Genomic DNA, 21,033 nt, shown 5'->3' on the forward strand with positions numbered 1-21,033 from the left:
AAAACCTCCTAACTGTCAGGGTAGTAAAGCACAGAAATCAATTCCCTAGGGAGGTTATGGAATCTCCATCATTGGAGATTAAGAGCAGGTTAGACAAACACCTGTCAGGAATAGTCTACATAATATTTAGTCCTGCCACGAGTGCAGGGGATTGGATTAGATGACCTCTTGAGGTCCCTTTCAGTCCTACAAATCTATGATTCTGTGATTTATTCTTGATGAATCCTTGATGGCTATTACTTATCACCTATTGCCTTGAAGTTAGGCTGACTGGTTTATAATTCCCTCAGTTCTCTTTGTTTCTCTTTTTAAAGATTGGTACTATGTTTGCCCTTCTTCAGTCCTCTGGGACCTCACCCATCCTGTATGAGTTATCAAAGATAATGCTAATGGTTCAGTGATTGCTTCAGCTAGTTCCTTAAATACTCTAGGATGAATTTCATCAGGCCCTACCAACCTGAATACATTTAACTTACCTTAGTTTATATCTGCAAAGAGCATATTATCTTGATAAACAGTAGAAAGGATCCATAAGAAAAATGTACAGTTTAAAGTGGAAAAGATTTGTTTCTTGGTGTGACCATCGTGAACTTCTTCCATTACAGTATCAGCTACCTGACATTTTAGGCTATATACTTTCACTGAAGAACTCTGGTCTCTCACTGTTTTCTCAGGGTACTCTTGGTGGTCACTAGTGCCTTCCACCCATATATAGTCATTCTTCAGTATTTTCCCACCCTACCACATCTAGATTTCTAAGGGTATTTCCACTTGTTGTAGAACATACACCAGCATCGGATCTTCCTATACTATTAACAGATCTTACAGCATCAGCCTTCAAACCACTGGCTTCATGTCCTTTCCTTCACCTATCAGTGAATACTGTCTTTCTTATAGCAACAATATCAGCAAGAAAAGTGGGAGGGTTAAGAGTTCTTATGATTGACCATCCTTGTATAGATTTTCTCCAAGACAATGTCTCCCTCAGGCCACACCCTAAGTTCATATCCAAGATTGTGTCTGAATTCCATCTAAATCAGATTATCCTTTTACCCGGATTGTCTGAATCCTCACACTAATAGGGATGAGGCCAAGTTATATACTTTAGATGTTTGGAGAACTTTAGCCCTTTACCTCCAGAGAACAAAACAATTTAGATCCTCCCTGAGACTTAGTTTCATTCACTGAGAGAATGAAAGGTTCTCCAATTCTACCCAAAGACTGTCAAAATGGATTTTGAATTGTATTATCTATCTTGTGTTATGAGTTAGCTAAACTTGATCCACCAACCAGTGTTAGAACTCATTTGACAAGGGCCCAAGCATCCTCAATAGCCTCTCATAAGAATGTTCTCATAGTTAAACTCTGTAAGGCTATTGTGTGGGACTCTATACAGACTTTAAGAAGATGGTATGCGTTGGTGGAGGCATCTAGGTCAAATGCTTCTTTTGTTAGGGCAGTTCTTCAGTCTGTTCTTAGAACCCCAATAAACCACCACCATAGTTAGATCACTGCTGGGGAGTCACCTGAAGTGGAATACACATAGGGACAAGCATTTGAAGAAGATAGAAAAGTTACTTCTCTGGACAGTAATTGAAGTTCTTAGAGATGTGTTTTCCCTATGTATATCCATGACTGTCCTCCTTCCCCTGTGTTTTCAAGTCCCTTGTATCTGCATACCAAAAGAGCTTCAAGTAAAGGTTGAGGACCTACCTTTCAATAAGACAAACTATTTCGTCCTACACACCATAAAGAACTCTTGGGCGACCCTGTGTATACTTGGCATATATACACCGCCCCCAAAAAGGAAGCGGTATCAACCATACCAAAGAAACAGAGATACTCAATACACCCACCCTCAATCCAGACCTCACAAGGTGGCCAGACACAGAAATAGACCACCTTGACAACGCCAGACACAATTACAACAAGCGGCATCACAACCATCAGGAAACAAACCACAGTTTTGAAGGCTTGGTCGAGGATCTGAACAAGCTTCCCTTTACACCAGCACCTACCTGCCTATTTGGTCACTGTCTACAGCATTTTTACCAAGCTTGGGAGCATATTACACAAGACCATTGGGTCTTAGAAATAGTTCAGTCGGGCTATTCCATCCCTTTTACTTCTTGCTCCCCTACCCCCATCTCTGCAGGGACCCTTCGCACAAGCACCTTTAAAGACAGGAAGTAGATCGTCATCGGACGAGTTGCATCCGAGAGTGCTGAAGGAATTGGCGGCTGTGATTGCAGAGCCCTTGGCCATTATCTTTGAAAACTCGTGGCGAACGGGGGAAGTCCCGGATGACTGGAAAAAGGCTAATGTAGTGCCAATCTTTAAAAAAGGGAAGAAGGAGGATCCTGGGAACTACAGGCCAGTCAGCCTCACCTCAGTCCCTGGAAAAATCATGGAGCAGGTCCTCAAAGAATCAATCCTGAAGCACTTAGAGGAGAGGAAAGTGATCAGGAACAGTCAGCATGGATTCACCAAGGGAAGGTCATGCCTGACTAATCTAATCGCCTTTTATGATGAGATTACTGGTTCTGTGGATGAAGGGAAAGCAGTGGATGTATTGTTTCTTGACTTTAGCAAAGCTTTTGACACGGTCTCCCACAGTATTCTTGTCAGCAAGTTAAGGAAGTATGGGCGAGATGAATGCACTATAAGGTGGGTAGAAAGCTGGCTAGATTGTCGGGCTCAACGGGTAGTGATCAATGGCTCCATGTCTAGTTGGCAGCCGGTGTCAAGTGGAGTGCCCCAGGGGTCGGTCCTGGGGCCGGTTTTGTTCAATATCTTCATTAATGATCTGGAGGATGGTGTGGATTGCACTCTCAGTTAATTTGCGGATGATACTAAACTGGGAGGAGTGGTAGATACGCTGGAGGGGAGGGATAGGATACAGAAGGACGTAGACAAATTGGAGGATTGGGCCAAAAGAAATCTGATGAGGTTCAATAAGGATAAGTGCAGGGTCCTGCACTTAGGATGGAAGAATCCAATGCACCGCTACAGACTAGGGACCGAATGGCTAGGCAGCAGTTCTGCGGAAAAGGACCTAGGGGTGACAGTGGACGAGAAGCTGGATATGAGTCAACAGTGTGCCCTTGTTGCCAAGAAGGCCAATGGCATTTTGGGATGTATAAGTAGGGGCATAGCCAGCAGATCGAGGGATGTGATCGTTCCCCTCTATTCGACACTGGTGAGGCCTCATCTGGAGTACTGTGTCCAGTTTTGGGCCCCACACTACAAGAAGGATGTGGATAAATTGGAGAGAGTCCAGCGAAGGGCAACAAAAATGATTGGGGGTCTGGAGCACATGACCTATGAAGAGAGGCTGAGGGAGCTGGGATTGTTTAGTCTGCAGAAGAGAAGAATGAGGGGGGATTTGATAGCTGCTTTCAACTACCTGAAAGGGGGTTCCAAAGAGGATGGCTCTAGACTGTTCTCAATGGTAGCAGATGACAGAACGAGGAGTAATGGTCTCAAGTTGCAATGGGGGAGGTTTAGATTGGATATTAGGAAAAACTTTTTCACTAAGAGGGTGGTGAAACACTGGAATGCGTTACCTAGGGAGGTGGTAGAATCTCCTTCCTTAGAGGTTTTTAAGGTCAGGCTTGACAAAGCCCTGGCTGGGATGATTTAACTGGGAATTGGTCCTGCTTCGAGCAGGGGGTTGGACTAGATGACCTTCTGGGGTCCCTTCCAACCCTGATATTCTATGATTCTATGATCTACAGCTAGGTGCCGTGGAACCAGTACCAACACAATATAGAGGGAAGGGTTTTTATTCCCACTATTTCCTGACCCAGAAGAAAAGTGGTGGATGGTGACCAATACTAGACCTACAAAAACTCAACAAATTTGTACACTTCCAAAAATTCAAGATGTTCACCTTAGGCACAATAATCCCAGCTCTGGAACAGGGGGACTGCTTTTGAGCCCTCGACCTACAAGATACATATTTCCACATCTCAATACATCCAACTCACAGACAATTCCTCCGATTCACAGTGGAACACTACCACTTCCAATACAGAGTGCTCCCGTTCAGACTGTCCACTGCACCGAGGGTGTTCTCCAAAACTCACAGCCCACCTGCACAAACAAGGAATCATAATTTTCCCATACCTAGACGATTGCCTTATCAAAGGACATTCATACACAGAGACAGAAACAATCACATGACTGACTATCAACCTCTTCAAAGACTGGGGTTGCAAATAAACTTTCAGAAATCCACATTGACACCCACACAACAACTGGAATTCATCGGGGCACACCTGGACTCAATTCCAGCCAGAGCCTCACTACCTCATGCTAGATTCCTGGCCATCAAACATCTCATAGACACCATCTCCATCTGTCCACGAATCAAGGCAGATTACACATGTGGTGTCTTCAGGGCTGGCTGCGTTCAGTATACAAACCCACCAAACATAGCCTCAACATTATGGTAACACCACCAACCAAGGTTTTAGCATCCCTACAATGGTGGAAAAGACCAGAGAACATCTGCGTAGATGTTCCCTTTCACCACAGACCTCCTTCAGTCATGATCACAACAGATGCCTCCCTACTGGGCTGAGGGGCACACCTTGACTACCACATGACACAAGGCAGGTAGTCGACATCAGAAGCAGGCCTTCATATAAATTTGCTAGAACTCAGAGCAGTAAGATATGCCTGTCTTCACTTCCTACCACTCATAAGAAACAAATCAATTTGAGTGATGACAATGTCACATGCATATTCTACATCAACGGACAAGGAGGGGGGCTGATCCCACTCCCTAGGCTTTGAAGCCATGAGACTATGGAACTGGTGTATCCAGCAGGACATTGACATCTCAGCTTCTTACCTATCAGGATGCTAAAACACCGCTGCTGACACTCTAAGCAGATGGTTCTCACAGGAGCACGCATAGGAACTGAACCCTACGGTCTTCAACAGATAATCTATCAATGGGGGTTCCCATCTATCAACTTATTCGCCACAGCACAGAACCACAAATGCCCGCTATTTTGTTCCCGGGCGGGACTCCGTCCCTGATCCTTGGGGGATGCTTTCCTAATTCAGTGGAACAAGACACTCATGTATGCATTCCCACTGATCCCATAATACACAGAGTCTTACGCAAGACCAGGGACGACAAAGCCAAGAGCACCTTGATTGCCCCAGCACGGCCCAGACAGACCTGGTACCCTTACCTGCTGTGTATGTCAATTCATCCTCCACAAACTCTTCCAATGAGGACAGATCTCCTGTCACAGGCCAATGGTCAGATCCTTCATCCACAACTGGTGAAGCTCCATCTGAAAGCATGGCTCCTCTATGGTTCCAGTTACACGAGTTAACCTGTTTGGAGCAGGCAGTGGCGGATGAAGAGTTAGTGGGGCCCCGTGCACAGCTTCATTTTCAGGGCCCCCCCCTTGGGGCCCAACCAAGAAAAAAAATTCTCTTTTATTCCCCCTCCCCTCCCGTTTTTCATTCTTTTTTTCCGTCCTCCTCCTCCTATATTATAAGTAAGGGGAAGTAAGTGAAAACAAAGTCAGGTACCTTGATTGGGGCAGGTGATTGGGGTGCAGGAGTGAGTGTGGGGGGCGGGTTCTGGGAGGAAGTTTGGGTGCTGGGTATGGGCTCTGGGTTGAGGCAGGGGGTTGGGGTGTGGGAGGTGGGTGAGAGGTGTGGGCTCTGGGAGGAACTTTGGGTGCGGGGTGCAGGCTCTAGGCTGGGGTGCTGGAGGGGAGCAGGGGGGCGGCGCTTACCTTGGGCAGCATGGCTCCCAAAGCAACCGGCACACGCCCCCCCCCCGCCCCCGGCAGCGGCCCCTAGGCAGCGGCAGGGGGGGCAGGGGGTCTCTGCGCACCTCTGCCCGTAGGCGCTGCCCCCACAGCTCCCATTGGCTGCAGTTCCCGACCAATGGGAGCTGCGGAGTCTGCGGTCGGGGTCAGGGCAGTGCATGGAGACACCACCCCCAGGTGCCGCAGGGACATGCCGGCCACTTCCGGGAGCAAAGCAGCATGGAGGGAGGGAGGCAGAGCGGGCAGGGAGCCGCCTTAGCCCTGCTGCTGGCACGTCTCTGTGCGCCCCTTACGGGGAGGGGAGCAGCGGGTCTCTGTGTGCTGCCTGGGGTGGGGGCAGCACATGGAGCCACCTCCCCCCCCCCAACCCAAGTGTGCACAGAGATGTGCCAGCAGCTGGACGCTTCCGGGAGTGGTGTGGGGCCAGCAGCCCCAGCATGCAGGCAGCCTGCCTGCCTGAGCCCTGCTGCGCCGCCAGCCAGGACTCAGGGGCAGGTTGTCAGATATTTGTCCTGCATTTTGGGGGCTCCCCTGTTGTTGGGGGCCTGTTTCACGGTAAATCTGCTCCTGGGAGCAGGTCAAACACGTATTATTGACCAGCAGATGTGATTCCACATGCAATACTTACCTATAAAAGTGGAAATGTTTTTCCACAAGGTGCCTACATAAACAACTTACTCCCTGCACTACACCCCTTCCAATGGTGCTAGACTACCTTGTAGAGCTAAAGAACCCAGAGTTCTCATTAAGTTTTATCAAAGTACATCTCACAGCGATTAACACCTTCCATGACAAAATCGACGGATTCTCAACATTTATACATCCAACTACAAAAACGCTTCCTTGCGGGACTTCAGAGCCTTTACCCTGAAGTGCACCTTCCCACGCCCATGTGGGATCTGAACTTAGTCCTCAGGGGACTCGTGAGACCCCCACTTCAAACCCCTAGCTACCTGCTCCTTACGACACATGTCAATGAAGGTAGCATTCCTCGTTGCCATCAAATCAGCTAGAAGGGTGAGCGAGATTAGTGCACTGAAGGCCAGTCCACCCTACATGTTTCTCTTCAAGGATAAGGTCACACTGTGACTTCACCTTAAATTCCTTCCGAAAGTGACGTACACCTTCCACATCAACCAGCCTATCCACCGCCCTACGTTCTACCCTAAACCACATAAAACCTCACAGGAGGCATCATTACACACCCTTAATGTTAGGAGGGCAATAGCCTTTTACTTAGGACTAAACCTTTTCATAAATCACCAAGACTGTTCTTTTCGACAACCGAATAATCCACGGGTGTTGCGATATCCAAGCAAGACTTTCAAGTGGATAGGACTGTATCCGATCATGCTATCAAACCCATGACATAGAATTCCCTGATGGGGTCAGGTCCCACTCTATTCGAGCCATGTCAATAGCTGTGGCATTCCTGCATAACGCACCCATTCTGGATATCTGCAAAACCGCCACATGGGTGTCAGAACATACTTTTGTCAAGCACTGTGCCACTACACAGGACTCCAGGGCAGATGCCATATTAGACCTTACTGTCCTTTCCGCTGTGACTATGCACATAACTCCAAAGTCCCCCCCCAATCAATCACCTGAAGTGGAGCACCCACAGGGACATCACTCACAGGGCCATCACCCACAGGGACATCACTTAGAGATGTGTGTCCCTGCTCCTCTCCTCTACTTTGGCGTTTGACACGAGGACTCTACGGTAGAGAAGGAACTGAGAGGGTCGGACCATGCACGAGCTGAAGAGACTCCAGTGGCGCCGCGAGACAGCTGCTGCACATGCGCGGCCCGACCAAGCACTGCTACTGAAAATCTCTGATCAACGGTGCTGGGACACACCTTCACCAGAAGTGAAAAGGAGCACCCACCACAACACACATCTCAAAGAACCTCAGTTACTGCACAGGGTGAGTAACCCTCTCTTCTGCTTTACCAAGCCCTCCTTGGAACCAAAACAGGATGGGCGTCCCAAGATGGTTCTCCATACAGGGGTTATCAAAAGCCACTACCAGATCATAGACACTGAGACTACCTAAGAAGGCCCTGGCATCAAGGGGTCATTAGCACTGATGCTTTGGATTGCTGTGTATTTCACAGTGGCACTAATCCAGAACAGGACCTAAAAAAGTCACGGTCCTGGCTTAGAACTGGAAGCTAATCAAAATTGGAGGTTGGTAGCCCAGAACCCAGCAATAGTCTAATAAAATTCTCTTCTATGAGGCCCTGTCCACATATGGGTCAGTCAGAGCTTTGAGGACCTGAAACCACATCTGTGCTTGGCTGCTAGTACTAATTTTTACGGTCCCCCCCCCAGATTTGTGCTGGATCTTGGCTTTACAGGTCCAGTTCTTCAGAAGTGGAACCAGAGGCCAGAGAGCCAGTCTAGGCACACAGCCAGACTTTTTAGATCAACCTAGACAGAGCCAAGCCTCTTGACAGACAGAGGGATCTTGGTGGTGAGTGGATGCTTAAGTCAATGCTGGATTTACAGATGGCCAGACTTAATCAACTAGGGCTGAAGAGCCTCTCCCACTGTGTGGGCACTGAGTCGGCCCTCCAGTATCTGCAGGACAATCCTTTCAGTCGATGCTGAGCTTGCCCAGTGCCAACCATTGACAAATTGTGCCTCCCGACATTGTGGGGGGCACAATCTAAAGAGGAGGACACGTGACTGCCCCACCTGCATCCCCAGCAACTCCCCGCCTTGTGCCCAGCCTGGGGCTGCCATGCTCTCCCCACCCTACCAGAGTTACCTGGGCGGGGGGTGGTTGTCCTCCTGCTGCGCCTCCCCCCTGGCATGTTCAGCCCCTGTCCCTGGCAGGTGGGGAGCTGGAGGGAGCCCTTCTCATGCTGGCTGAAGTTTGCCACTCCAGGTCGCTGCTCCGTGCAGTGTGGCGGCTGCCTGAGAGAGCCCAATTGGGGTGGTGTCGGGTCACCCCGCCACCAGGTCTGGCTGCCGGAGACAGGGGCTGAGCGAGTCGTAAACATGGTGCGGTGGGGTGGGGGCGGGGAATGGCTTCCGTCTCCCTCGTCCCTGTACCGGCAACCAGCCTGGGCGGGGAGCGGCCCGTCACTGCTGCCACCTCCCTAAACGGACTCTCTCAGGCAGCCGTTGCACTGACAGAGCAGCGATCCACAGCGGCCAGCACAAGTGGCTGGTCCCACCCCCTCCAGTCCCCACCCAGGCCTGGCTGCCAGGGACAGGGCCAAGCGTGCCTGAGGGCAGGCGCAGCAGGGGGAAGGCCACAGCCCCTCTCCCCAGTGCCAGCAGGCCAAGCAGAAATCTGGAGGGGGGTCACTTGACTCGGCATGCCCCCCCATGTGTTACCTGTGGTGCTAACCTTAGTCAACTGGACTGAAGAGCCACCCTCGTCAGTAGGACTATGCGAGGTAGCCCTTCTGCTGCTCAGGTCCAGCCAAAGCTCTCCTCTTACGTTCCTTATAGAACCCCGACAGTCTCACTCTAAACAAAATTTGCTCCCAAAGGGCAGATGATGAAAACAAGACGAGAAGCATGGAAAACAGTGAGTGTGCTCAGAGCTCACTCAACTTCAGTGGCTCAAAAGAACTGAAGAGTGGTTTGGACCAAGACTTCTCAACCCTTCTCGTTCTGAGACTCCCCACCACAACATACGATAAAAACTCCAGGGCCCGGGGGGGCTTTGGGCTCCTGGCTTCAGCCACCAGATGTATGGCGGGGGCATGCTCTGGGGCTTTAGCTCTGCAGGGCTTGAGGCTTCAACTGTGGCAGGGTTCTGGACTTCAGCCACCAAGCAGGGACAGGCTCAGGGCTTCAGCTGGGGGCTCTGGGCGTAGGCAGGGCTCAGCTTAGACTTTCTGTGCTGCAGGGTGTTGGGTGTATGGGGGGCTCAGGGCTTCACCCACATGGGGCGTTGGGGCTCTGGGCAGGATGGAGCTTGGGGCTTCAGCCCCACAAGGGCCCTGGGGCTCCAGTCTTTAGGCGCATGGAGACGCCACTCCCAGCTTCAGCCCCATGGGGAGCGCTGTGGCTCGGAGCGCCAGGCTTCAACCCTGTGGAGGGGCACTAGGGCTAGGGGTTTTAGCCCTGGTGGGGGGAGTGCTGAGGCTTGGGCCTCCCCATGGCTCCACTCCTGGTTTCAGCCCCTTAGAGGTGCCGGGGCTCAGGGTACCAGGCTTGAGCTGTGGGGCCCTGTGGCCCCCTGAAACCAACTTAAAGATCCCCAGGAGGCTGCGAACCCCTGGTTGAGAACCACTGGTTTGGACTATGCTGGCTTTTATGCCTCTGGAACTCTCCAGGATGGGAGGAGAGGCAGAGAGGTGTGAGTGCATGCCAGATCATTTTAATGATGCACACTGCAGGGTTCTTGATTCTACCCCGGCAATATGCAGAAAGTTCGTCTTCCCTGAAGCGGTCTGTGGAAAAAGTTTGTTGTTTCAGCATATTTATTTTTATTTATGTAATGGGTATAACAAGTTCAGGCATTAACACAGGTAATCTCACATTTAAATTTTAAGAGGTTTAGTTTTTAAAAGCACTTACAATAACTTATTTTTTTATTTTATTTTAAAATTGATTTTTGAAAAAAATTCCTGCTTTTTATCTACCTTTATGCGGTACGCCCCCTCTTTGAAGCCTTATCCAGCTGATTGGGGATGGTTACCAGAGAACCTTGATGGTTGAGGAGAGAGAAAACCTGCTTCCCTGGTGGTTAGTTGGCCTGCACCCTTGAGTCCTTTGTGTGTCTCTCTTTTGCTTCTCTGTTTGTTCCATGCATTCTTGTTGCTTGCATCCACTTGTGCTCCTGAGCTGTTGAATGGCTTGGGAGCAAAGCTGGGGTGTGCCGAGACCTCCTGCTGTAACAACTGTCTCTCTTTCTTACAAAGCAGCGCTGGCCCCTACCAGAATGGTCCCAAGAGACCTTGTAGATCTAGCATCTCTTGGCCTTTGTTTTGCTCCATTTGGGTTACACCACCATGAGAGGGAGCAGGAACAAATAGAGTCAAAGCATTCTGTGTCTGGGCCCTGGAAGTCTCAGTGCACTGAGGGGTGATGGAGCAGGGGCGATGATGGTTGTTGCTGCTGCCGCCATGATAAAAGCTGGGGTTACAGTGACAAAGGTGTGACTGCAGCACGTCCACATTTTCGCCATTGCTGAAGGCAGCGAATGGGACCTGTAGCTAGAAGGAGGTGTGGCCAAGCCCTGGGAACACATTAGAACTATTTCTTATATGTGCTGGAGAGAAGTGCAGTCCCAAAGGGCTAGATTTATAAAAGGACTTTTCCAGCTAACTGCGTCTTTAATCCAGAATGTCGGTGCACTGCCGTCACAGAACCACAGCTCAGTTGACACATAACCCTGCAGACACCGAAGGGTCTGCCAGGAAAGTGCCCTAACTACTGAAGTCCTGACACCACAAAGATGCTCAGCACGTGAGGTCACACCTAAGCCTGGCAGCATTCTCAAACTCTGCAGCCACTGACTTATCGTGCCTAAGGGCCCTGAGCTGTCAGGCCACTCAGAGCATGCCTAATTCCCCGACAAAAGCCAGCTAGGGGAGGGGAAGAGTGAGTGGGCGGGCATGTTTACAACCAATAGCTAAGTGATTAGCTGGGATGTGGGAGACCCAGGTTTGCAGTTCAGTGCTGCCTGAGTTAGAGCAGGGTCTAAGTCTGGGACCAAGGAGAGGGAGGGTTGAGATGGTACCTGAAACCATGAAAGGCAATAAGGTTATGCAGGGCAGGGCCACAGAAAAGCCTGAAGGGCATCAGAGCAACCATGAGGGGCTCTGAGACAGTGCTGGGAGTAATGCTGTGAGGAAAGGAAAGACGCACAAAAGCCCAGCAAGGTGCAGGAAAGGAGTGAGAACCAGATCCCTAGAAGTATTTAGGCACCAACACCCTTTTCTGATACAGTACCATTCTCAGGGCATCCCCTTTTGCACACCATTGAGGTCTTTCAGACGTCTTTACGGCACTTCACCCCATGTAACTCATTGCTCTTTATGGCTTCAGCTGCCATCTCATGGCCCTCTCCTTCCGCCATTGTTAGTCAATCATCAAGGCAGAGACGTTCGCTTTGCACAGGTGCAAGCTTCGTGCCTTTGTTTGAGTATTCTGAGGTTGCTGGCCCTACTAGGGGAATTGTGTTTACTTGAGCCACTGGCTATGCAACACCACCTGTGGCTTTTTAGAAGCAGAAGTCAGTGTGGCCAGGTAAGCGCAATAACTTAGCACGCCTATAAACCATGCTGTTCAACTGCCTGTCACCTTCCTCTTACAGGTACCTGTCCTTAGCCAGGGCAACAGATGGACCAGAGTATTCACAGACTGAATTTCAAGCAACCAGGATTGGCAACTTTAAATTATTTGTTGTCATCAAACGTCATCAGCCCCCTGAGGAATTGCTCCAAAGTCTCCTTCCAATTTGGATCATTCTGGCCAAGTGCAGCCTGTAGGTGTGAGCAACAGGCCACAAGTGGTGTGGCAGCTGGTGTCTCATTGAAGTGAAATTGTATTACAAGGCTTGTGTTTTGTAACCAATCATGGGCCGCACTGGGGGGTCGGCTTGCTGCGTTTCTGAAGGGAAGGCCACAAAGTGCAGGGCTCATAATAGGGCAGAAGAGGAGGTGCCAAACAGCTGAGCTGAACTCACCTTCCAACAGCTAAGAATGCAAGATGCAACTATGGTCAGCAGCACTACGGGCAAGGCTATAAATTTATGACGCAAGGCCCCCTTCCCCGCCTTTGCAGGCTCAGCTAGTCTCCCCTAGACAGTGAATCACCTCCAGTGAGAGATGGTTATTTTCTTTCAGACAGGCCTTTTCTCGCAGTCCCTGCCCTTTGCACTGATACCTCAGCAGCAGGCAGGAAGTATGAAGGAAAAGTGCATCTGCCTGACCCCTGCAGTCATCTCCTTTCTGTGGAAGCATGGCTTTGCTCCCTTAATGCAGGAAGTGGGATATGCACTTAAGCCCAGCTGAGCCGAACCAGCAGCCAACCTGGCACAGATCTGGTACTGACTGGAGTTTTACAGACCCAAAATAGAGGTGACTGCACCAAATCCTACTACTGATATAAAAAGCACCTTAGTTTTAGAGCCTTGTCTGAACGTGGGTGCAGGGTGTTTCAAGGAGGGATGCAGCCATCCTGGCCCCAATGTGATGCAGTCCAAATGCCCATAGATCAAGTGGCGAGCGTCAGGGTGGATTTGTGGCACCATGGCAGGGATAGTGGAAGACTAACCATTGAAATGGTGGGGTTGTTTTTTTCATACATGCGTAGTCATCGCTGTTTGTCCAAGTTGTCTTCCTTGAACCTAGTTCTTCTAGCACCCAGCAGGCAACTGTCCTGCAGTGACTGCAGTGGCAGCATGTCCCCTATAGCCTGCTGAAAAGTGGCCATGCTGAGCTCAAGATGACAGGTATCCTCCTTAAGCAAATGTGAAGATGCTTACTGAGAGGGCAGCTGGTGGGCTTGTTCTTACACTGTATCACCCCAGGGTAGGGAAGGGCTGAGTTATGAGCCATTTGGTCCCTACCACTGCTGGGAGTCTTTTGTGGTAGTCCCTAGATGCCTTGCTGTGCAGGTTGCTTCACAAAACCCAGGGTTCCCCATCCATGAGAGCCTGCCCACGGGCAAACTACTGCCCACGGGCCACATCTGGCCCGCAGGACTGTCCTGCCTGGCCCCTGAGCTCCTGGCCCAGGAGGCTTGCCCCTGGACTCTCCCCTGCTGCCCCGCAGCCTCAGCTCACTGTGCCACCGGCGCAACGCTCTGGGCGGGGGTGGGTGGGCGAGCTCCCGGGGCAGCGCAGCTGCAGAGCCCGGTCTGACCCGGTCTCTGTGCTGCGCGGCTGCCTCTCATGGTGCAGCCGTGCCGCCAGCCACCGGCGCTCCAGGCAGCACGGAAAGGGGGCGGGGAGCAGGGGCGGGGTTGGCTAGAGGGTGGGGTAGTTCGGGGGGGTGGTCAGGGGCGTGGATAGGGGTTGGGGGTGGTCAGAGGGTGGGGAATGGGGGGGGGTTGAATGGGAGCAGGGAGTCCCGAGGGGGGCAGTCAGGAAGGAGCGGGGGGGTTGGATGGGGTGATGGGGGGCAGTCAGGGGACAGGGAGCTGGGGGGGGGGGGGTGGATGGGGCGGGGTCTGGGGGGGGCAGTCACAAAGGAGAGTTGGGGGTTGGATGGGGTGGCAGGGTCTGGGGGCGGTCAGGGGACCAAGAGCCGGTCGGGAGGTTGGATGGGGCAGGCGTCCCGGGGGGACTGTCAGGGGGTGAGAAGCAGGGGGGGTTGGATAGGGGGCAGGGGGGCCGGGCCATGCCTGGCTGGTTGGGGAGGCACAGCCTTCCCTAACCGGCCCTCCATACAATTTCAGAAACCCGATGCAGCCCTCAGGCCAAAAAGTTTGCCTGCCCCGATCTAGAAAGTGTGTGTGAGACAGTGAAACATGATTATGTTGGCAGGTGACATGCACAACTTCATGTGTGATGGGGGGGATAGGAAGGAGTTCAAGGAGTATAATAGACTCAAGGAGCTCAATCTATGTAGTTTAAGAAAAGGTTAAAGGATAATTTGATTTGATCTGCAACATGGGGAACAAGTATTCAATAATAGGCTCTTTAGTCTGGCAGAGAAAGGTAAAATACGATCCAGTGATGTTGAAGCTAGACAAATTCAGACTGGAAATAAGGCATACATTTTTAACAATGAGCATAATTAACCACTGGAACAATTTACTCAGTTGTTGTGGTGACCACTCCATCTTGGGCAATTCTTAAATCAAGACTAGATGTTTTTCTAAAAAATATGCTCTTGAAATTAGTTTGGGGCCGTTCGCTGACCTGTTATACAGGCGGTCAAACTAAAGGGGTACCGCGGTTTCTTCTAGCCTTGAAATCTATGAAAGAAGTCTCAAGATAGGAGAGACCACAGCAGGGCAGATGTGATGGACGTTGAAGCAGAGATGCTGGAAGACTTGCCTTTATCTAGATTTGAAAGTAGAAGCAGTGAATAGAGAGAGGCCCTTCTAGTGCTTCCCACTGGCCTGAGGAAAAAGCTTCATCCACAGACAGACAGAGGCTCTAAAATGTAAAGTAAACTTTATTCTCCTTGAACCACAAAATAGATTTCTTTGGTTGTACAAATTTCACTAGTTACAGTCTTGATGAGCTAATTTTTCCTCCGCATCTCTCAGGAGAGGAGAGAGATCAGAGCCTGGCACCCAGGTACCACAAAGGGAAAGGAAAATCACAAGTTAGTCACCAAAACCAATTCATGATTGTGTCCAGAAATTGTTCTTGTTAAAAAGCAAATGCTAAAATGAGGTTTTAAAAAGGAAAAGCTCAAATTGCTGATGATGGCAGCAGCCATGGCTGCAGTTTGATAGATTATCAGATTTCCCCCATCCAAGCCCTGTAAAATTAAACATCAATTCAGTTAAAATGAGCCATGTGATTTGATGTGAAGAGAGGAGATTCTCAACTAAAAGAAACCGCATCCAGTCATTTAGTAAATGTACAAGCAGAAGTGCCCTCCACTCCCGAGTCACATCCTGGCACTGGGAGGATTAAGGGCCAACTCTGGACTTACTGCTGGCGGCATCAGCAAGTAAGAGAGCACCGATTTGTTAGAGGGAGTGGAAAGATCACTCAGACCATTGCCAAACCAAGCTCAGATGCCTTGCTTTGATTTGGGGCATGTGTGGATAAGGGCTGCTTAACTTGCAGAGGGCAGTAAGAACAAGAGAAATGATAATTTCACTGGTAGATACAGGCGCCTAGTCACTGGCGCCATAGCCTTGGGTTCACTTGGTACTGAGGCTGACAGGCTCTTGTTCCAGTCAGGAAGCCAGCAATAACAGCCTTGGTGCATGTGTAAAGAATCTCTTGTCTGCCCTAATCTGCAGGTAAAGCATCAGGACGCCACCAAGTCATCAGAGAGAGACCGTAGGATTTGTAGTTAGTGGGATGCATATCTCATTATCCGTCATCTCCTGGAGCTCCCTGCATGGTGCTCACTTTGTCTATGCTCCAACCCCACTCAAAACTCACATTTTACTGCAGTGGTCATGGGCAACACAGTGAGAGCCACCAGCTTCTGCTGCCACCACCATCGCTCTCTGTGTACCATCATCATCCTGCACCCAGTACCCTTAACTTGACCCCAGCCAGTCCACATCCCACCTTACTGCCTGCACCCCCTACTCTAACCTTACCCCCCGTCTCTTTATTTGTACCGCCTACTGCTGAGTCACCACGTTCTAATCCCCAGCTAGTCTGTCCCTACTGCTGTCACATGCAGACACTGCTGTAGCCTCGCCCTCCCATCTGCCCTAGGTCATCAATCCCATGTATGCTGCTCTCACACAGGACAGTCAGCACCTGTTCCCCGCATGCCCCCCTCCCCGTGTAGTGTGTTTGCCTACAATGGACCACAGCCTATGCGACACGAATTACACGTGCGTCTGAGGGGCCGTGCTATTGCCGGAGGAACAGCGTCACACCGAGCCAGATTATTATTGGCATGGGGACAATGTGTTCTAGAGAGGTCGCAGATTCCTGCCCCTGCACGGACAGGACACTCCATGGTTTAGGGGGGGAGCTGGCTTTTAACAAATCAGTGGGATTTAAAAGGGAGTAAAGGGCTGGCCCTTCCTGCTAAGTCACATCAGAACAAAGCCCCCGTAGTAGCCACTGAAAAACCCAAGTGGAGGGAATAACAGGTGCAGCGTCACACACCCCACACGTGCGTGCGCACACATACACACATACTATTTACAGACTAACAAACTGCTGCTGCCCACTGCCCTGCCCCTCCCCCCCGTCAGACATCTACAAGTCCAGCACTGTCCTGTTTTGTTCAGCACGTGCCCCAGTGCACTGTGGGTAGTGAGAGAAAAAGGAGGTTCCCAGCCTAAAGGAAGTTCGTTAACCACAACGCCTTCTGGGTGCGCAGGTCCCCGCCAATGTCAAGGAGGCAGCTGTGGGACCCAGTCCAGTGCTGTCTGTGGAGTGCAGGAAGTTGTAGAGCCCTGTGCTGGGCTGTCCCGTTGCCCTGGTGCAGCAGACCCTCTATGTGGGGACAGCAGCCTCCAGACTGCGACGGCTGTGTCGGAGTTTGCGCTTGCTGCTGTACAGAGCCATTTCTTCAAGTGCTGATGTGGTGGGTGTTGAGGAGTCGTGTGTTACTAACAGCTCCTCTTCCTCTGCTGGCCCATCCTGATCCTGGGGAACTGAGCAGAGACAGACAGACAGTAATCAGGGAGGAGACAGACAGTATTTCCCACAGAGCAGCATGCCTCTCAGATACAGAGTGATCACTTTGTGAACAGAGACACTGGATTTGTGGCTTAGTACGACAATCTATAATGCACTAACAACCACCTACCCTCGCTCTTCCTTTCCTCCCTATGACTGGAGGGGTGTTAACGGGCCACTTCACCTTGAATGGTCTCTTGAACTAACTACTTATGCTAAACAATCTGTTCCACCTTGTATCTAGCTGTGACACTCTGAGTACCTGCAGAAGAGCTCTGTGTAAGCTTGACAGGTTGTTTCTCTCGCCAACACAAGTTGGTCCAATAAAAGACATTACCTCCCCCGGCTTTGTCTCTCTAAGACCCTTCCAGGCAAGCAGCTGGTAAACTGGAAAAAAAAAATCCCATTTTGGTTCGCCTGAAATGGAATTTTTCTGAATTTCTGTCCCATGAAAAATTTCAAATTTTTAATTTTGTCCTGAATAAGCATTACTTTTTTTCCCTGAAACCTCATAGCTAGCTATGCCCTGTGGTCTCCTAGACTCATTCCCGCCCTCCAGTCAAACCAAACCAAATTAATTGGATGCCAAAGAAAAGTCATTTCATTTCCACTTGCTGTTAGGACCCTTTCTGCCAAAGACAGAAGGGTTTGGGAGAGCAGTAGGAGTCCCCCTCACTGGACTGGAAAAATCATGGAGCATGTCCTCAAGGAATCAATTCTGAAGCACTTAGACGAGAGGAAAGTGATCAGGAACAGTCAGCATGGATTCACCAAGGGAAAGTCATGCCTGACTAATCTAATTGCCTTCTATGATGAGAAAACTGGTTCTGTGGATGAAGGGAAAGCAGTGGACGTGTTATTCCTCGACTTTAGCAAAGCTTTTGACACGGTCTCCCACAGTATTCTTGTCAGCAAGTTAAAGAAGTATGGGCTGGATGGATGCACTACAAGGTGGGTAGAAAGTTGGCTAGATTGTCGGGCTCAACGGGTAGTGATCAATGGCTCCATGTCTGGATGGCAGCCGGTATCTAGTGGAGTGCCCCAGCCCTAAGGGTCGGTCCTGGGGCCGCGTTTGTTCAATATCTTCATTAATGATCTGGAGGATGGTGTGGATTGCACCCTCAGCAAGTTTGCGGATGACACTAAACTGGGAGGAGTGGTAGATACGCTGGAGGGTAGGGATAGGATACAGAGGGACCTAGACAAATTGGAGGATTGGGCCAAAAGAAATCTGATGAGGTTCAACAAGGACAAGTGCAGAGTCCTGCACTTAGGACGGAAGAATCCCATGCACCGCTACAGACTAGGGACCGAATGGCTAGGCAGCAGTTCTGCAGAGAAGGACCTAGGGGTTACAGTGGACGAGAAGCTGGATATGAGTCAACAGTGTGCCCTTGTTGCCAAGAAAGCCAGTGGCATTTTGGGGTGTATAAGAAGGGGCATTGCCAGTAGATCGAGGGACGTGATCGTTCCCCTCTATTCGACACTGGTGAGGCCTCATCTGGAGTACTGTGTCCAGTTTTGGGCCCTATACTACAAGAAGGATGTGGAGAAATTGGAGAGAGTCCAGTGAAGGGCAACAAAAATGATTAAGGGACTGGAACACATGACTTTTGAGGAGAGGCTGAGGGAACTGGGATTGTTTAGTCTACGGAAGAGAAGAATGAGGGGGGATTTGATAGCTGCTTTTAACTACCTGAAAGGTGGATCCAAAGAGGATGGATCTAGACTATTCTCAGTGGTAGCAGATGACAGAACAAGGAGTAATGGTCTCAAGTTGCAGTGGGGGAGATTTAGGTTGGATATTAGGAAAAACTTTTTCACCAGGAGGGTGGTGAAACACTGGAATGCGTTACCTAGGGAGGTGGTGGAATCCCCTTCCTTAGAAGTTTTTAAGGTCAGGCTTGATAAAGCCCTGGCTGGGATGATTTAGTTGGGATTGGTCCTGCTCTGGGCAGGGGGTTGGACTAGATGGCCTCCAGAGGTCTCTTCCAACTCTGTTATTCTATGATTCTATGGACTTACAAATCAGTAACTGTGCAGTGACAGTCACACCCATAGGAGAGAGCCAGCTACCTCTGAGGGATTTGTCATCAGGTTACCTTGGTGCAGGCCCTCTTGAGTCATGCCTAGTGCTTCTCCAACACCAGTGCAGTACTGGTCTAGCTATAATGTCCCTAGCACTATAGGATGTAGTTGCATGTTCTCTATAATCAAGGCTCTGCCCACATAGTTTTAAATGTCCCAGGATGGGATTCCCACTCCTTCCCTGGGGAAGATTCCCCAGACTGAGAGCTCTTAGTTTGGAATAACTAACAAAATCATCCGAAGCACAGGGCTTGGTGGTGATGGGGGACTTCAGCTACACAGACAGCTGTTGGGAAAACAACACAGCAGGGCACAGATCATCCACCAAGTTCTTGTAATGCTCTGGAGACAACTTTTTATTACTGAAGGTGGAGAAAGCGACTAGGGGACAGGCTGTTCTGGATTTGATTCTGGCACATAGGGAAGAACTGGTTGAGAATTCTAAGGTGGAAGGCTGTTTGGGTGAAAGTGATCGTAATATGACAGAGTTCATGATTCTAAGGAATGGTAGGAGGGAGCTAGAATCCAGGATGTGACGGACTGTCTGCGGAGACTGATCAAGCCCTCAGACTGCTACCCTTTCCTACTTCTCCACGTGGGCACAAATGATATTGCCAAGAATGACCTTGAGCGGCTCACTGCAGACTATGTGGCTCTGGGAAGAAGGATGAAGGGGTTGGAGGTGCAAGTTGTGTTCTCGTCCATCCTCCCTGTTGAAGGAAAAGGTCCAGGTAGGGACCATCGAATTGTGGAAGTAAATGCGTGCATACGCAGGTGGTGTCGGAGAGAGGGCTCTGAATTCTTCAACAATGGGATATTATTCCAAGAAGAAGGATTGCTAGGAAGAATCACAGAATATCAGGGTTGGAAGGGACCTCAGGAGGTCATCTAGTCCAACCCCCTGCTCAAAGCAGGACCAATGCCCAACTAAATCATCCCAGCCAGGGCTTTGTCAAGCCAGGCCTTAAAAACCTCTAAGGAAGGAGATTCCATCATCTCCCGAGGGAACCCATTCCAGTGCTTCACCACCCTCCTAGTGAAATAGTGTTTCCTAATATCCAACCTAGACCTCCCCCACTGCAACTTGAGACCATTACTCCTTGTTCTGTCATCTGCCACCACTGAGAACAGCCGAGCTCCATCCTCTTTGGAACCCCCCTTCAGGTCGTTGAAGGCTGCTATCAAATCCTCCCTCACTCTTCTCTTCTGCGGACTAAACAAGCCCAGTTCCCTCAGCCTCTCCTTGGAAGTCATGTGCCCCACCCCTTAATCATTTTCATTGCCCTCTGCTGGACTCTCCAATTTGTCCACATCCCTTCTGTAGTGTGGGGCCCCAAAACTAGACCAATACTCCAGATGTGGCCTCACCAGTGCCGAATAGAGGGGAACGATCACGTCCCTCGATCTGCTGCCAAGGCTCCTACTAATACTGCCCAATATGCCGTTAGCCTTCTTGGCAACAAGGGCACACTGCTGACTCATATCCAGCTTCTGGTTACAGTGGATGAGTAATAGTTGCTGAACCGACAAGAGGGGATGCCATTTTAGATTTGGTTTTGGTGAGTAGTGAGGACCTCATAGAATAAATGGTTGTAGGGGACAACCTTGGTTCAAGTGATCATGAGCTAATTCAGTTCAAACTGAACGGAAGGATAAACAAAAATAAATCTGCGACTAGAGTTTTTGATTTCAAAAGGGCTCACTTTCAAAAATCAAGGAAATTAGTTAGGGAAGTGGATTGGACTGAAGAACTTATGGATCTAAAGGCAGAGGAGGCCTGGGATTACTTCAGGTCAAAGCTGCAGAAGCTGTCAGAAGCCTGCATCCCAAGAAAGGGGAAAAAATTCATAGGCAGGAGTTGTAGACAAGCTGGAGGAGCAAGCATCTCA

The 21,033-nt window shown here is 50.1% G+C and overlaps 2 protein-coding genes across 18 annotated transcripts in view; one reads left to right on the forward strand and one right to left on the reverse strand.

Annotated features, from left to right (window-relative positions):
• The window catches only part of IQANK1 (IQ motif and ankyrin repeat containing 1), a 167,093-nt gene extending 154,830 nt beyond the window's left edge, over positions 1-12,263 (forward strand). Inside the window, 1 exon segment of the mRNA XM_074943621.1 lies at positions 12,089-12,263. Coding sequence (XP_074799722.1) covers positions 12,089-12,263 — 175 coding nt within the window.
• A 2,623-nt stretch (positions 12,264-14,886) lies between these two features.
• The window catches only part of SCRIB (scribble planar cell polarity protein), a 232,708-nt gene continuing 226,561 nt past the window's right edge, over positions 14,887-21,033 (reverse strand). For all 17 annotated transcript variants that reach the window (XM_074943613.1, XM_074943609.1, XM_074943619.1 and 14 more), the window contains one exon: positions 14,887-17,031. In XM_074943613.1, the coding sequence (XP_074799714.1) occupies positions 16,871-17,031 (161 nt within the window). In that variant the 3' untranslated portion in view covers positions 14,887-16,870. The remainder of the gene's footprint in view (positions 17,032-21,033) is intronic.

The sequence above is a fragment of the Natator depressus genome, chromosome 2 (assembly GCF_965152275.1).
Source record: "Natator depressus isolate rNatDep1 chromosome 2, rNatDep2.hap1, whole genome shotgun sequence".
NCBI classification, from domain to species: Eukaryota; Metazoa; Chordata; order Testudines; family Cheloniidae; genus Natator; species Natator depressus.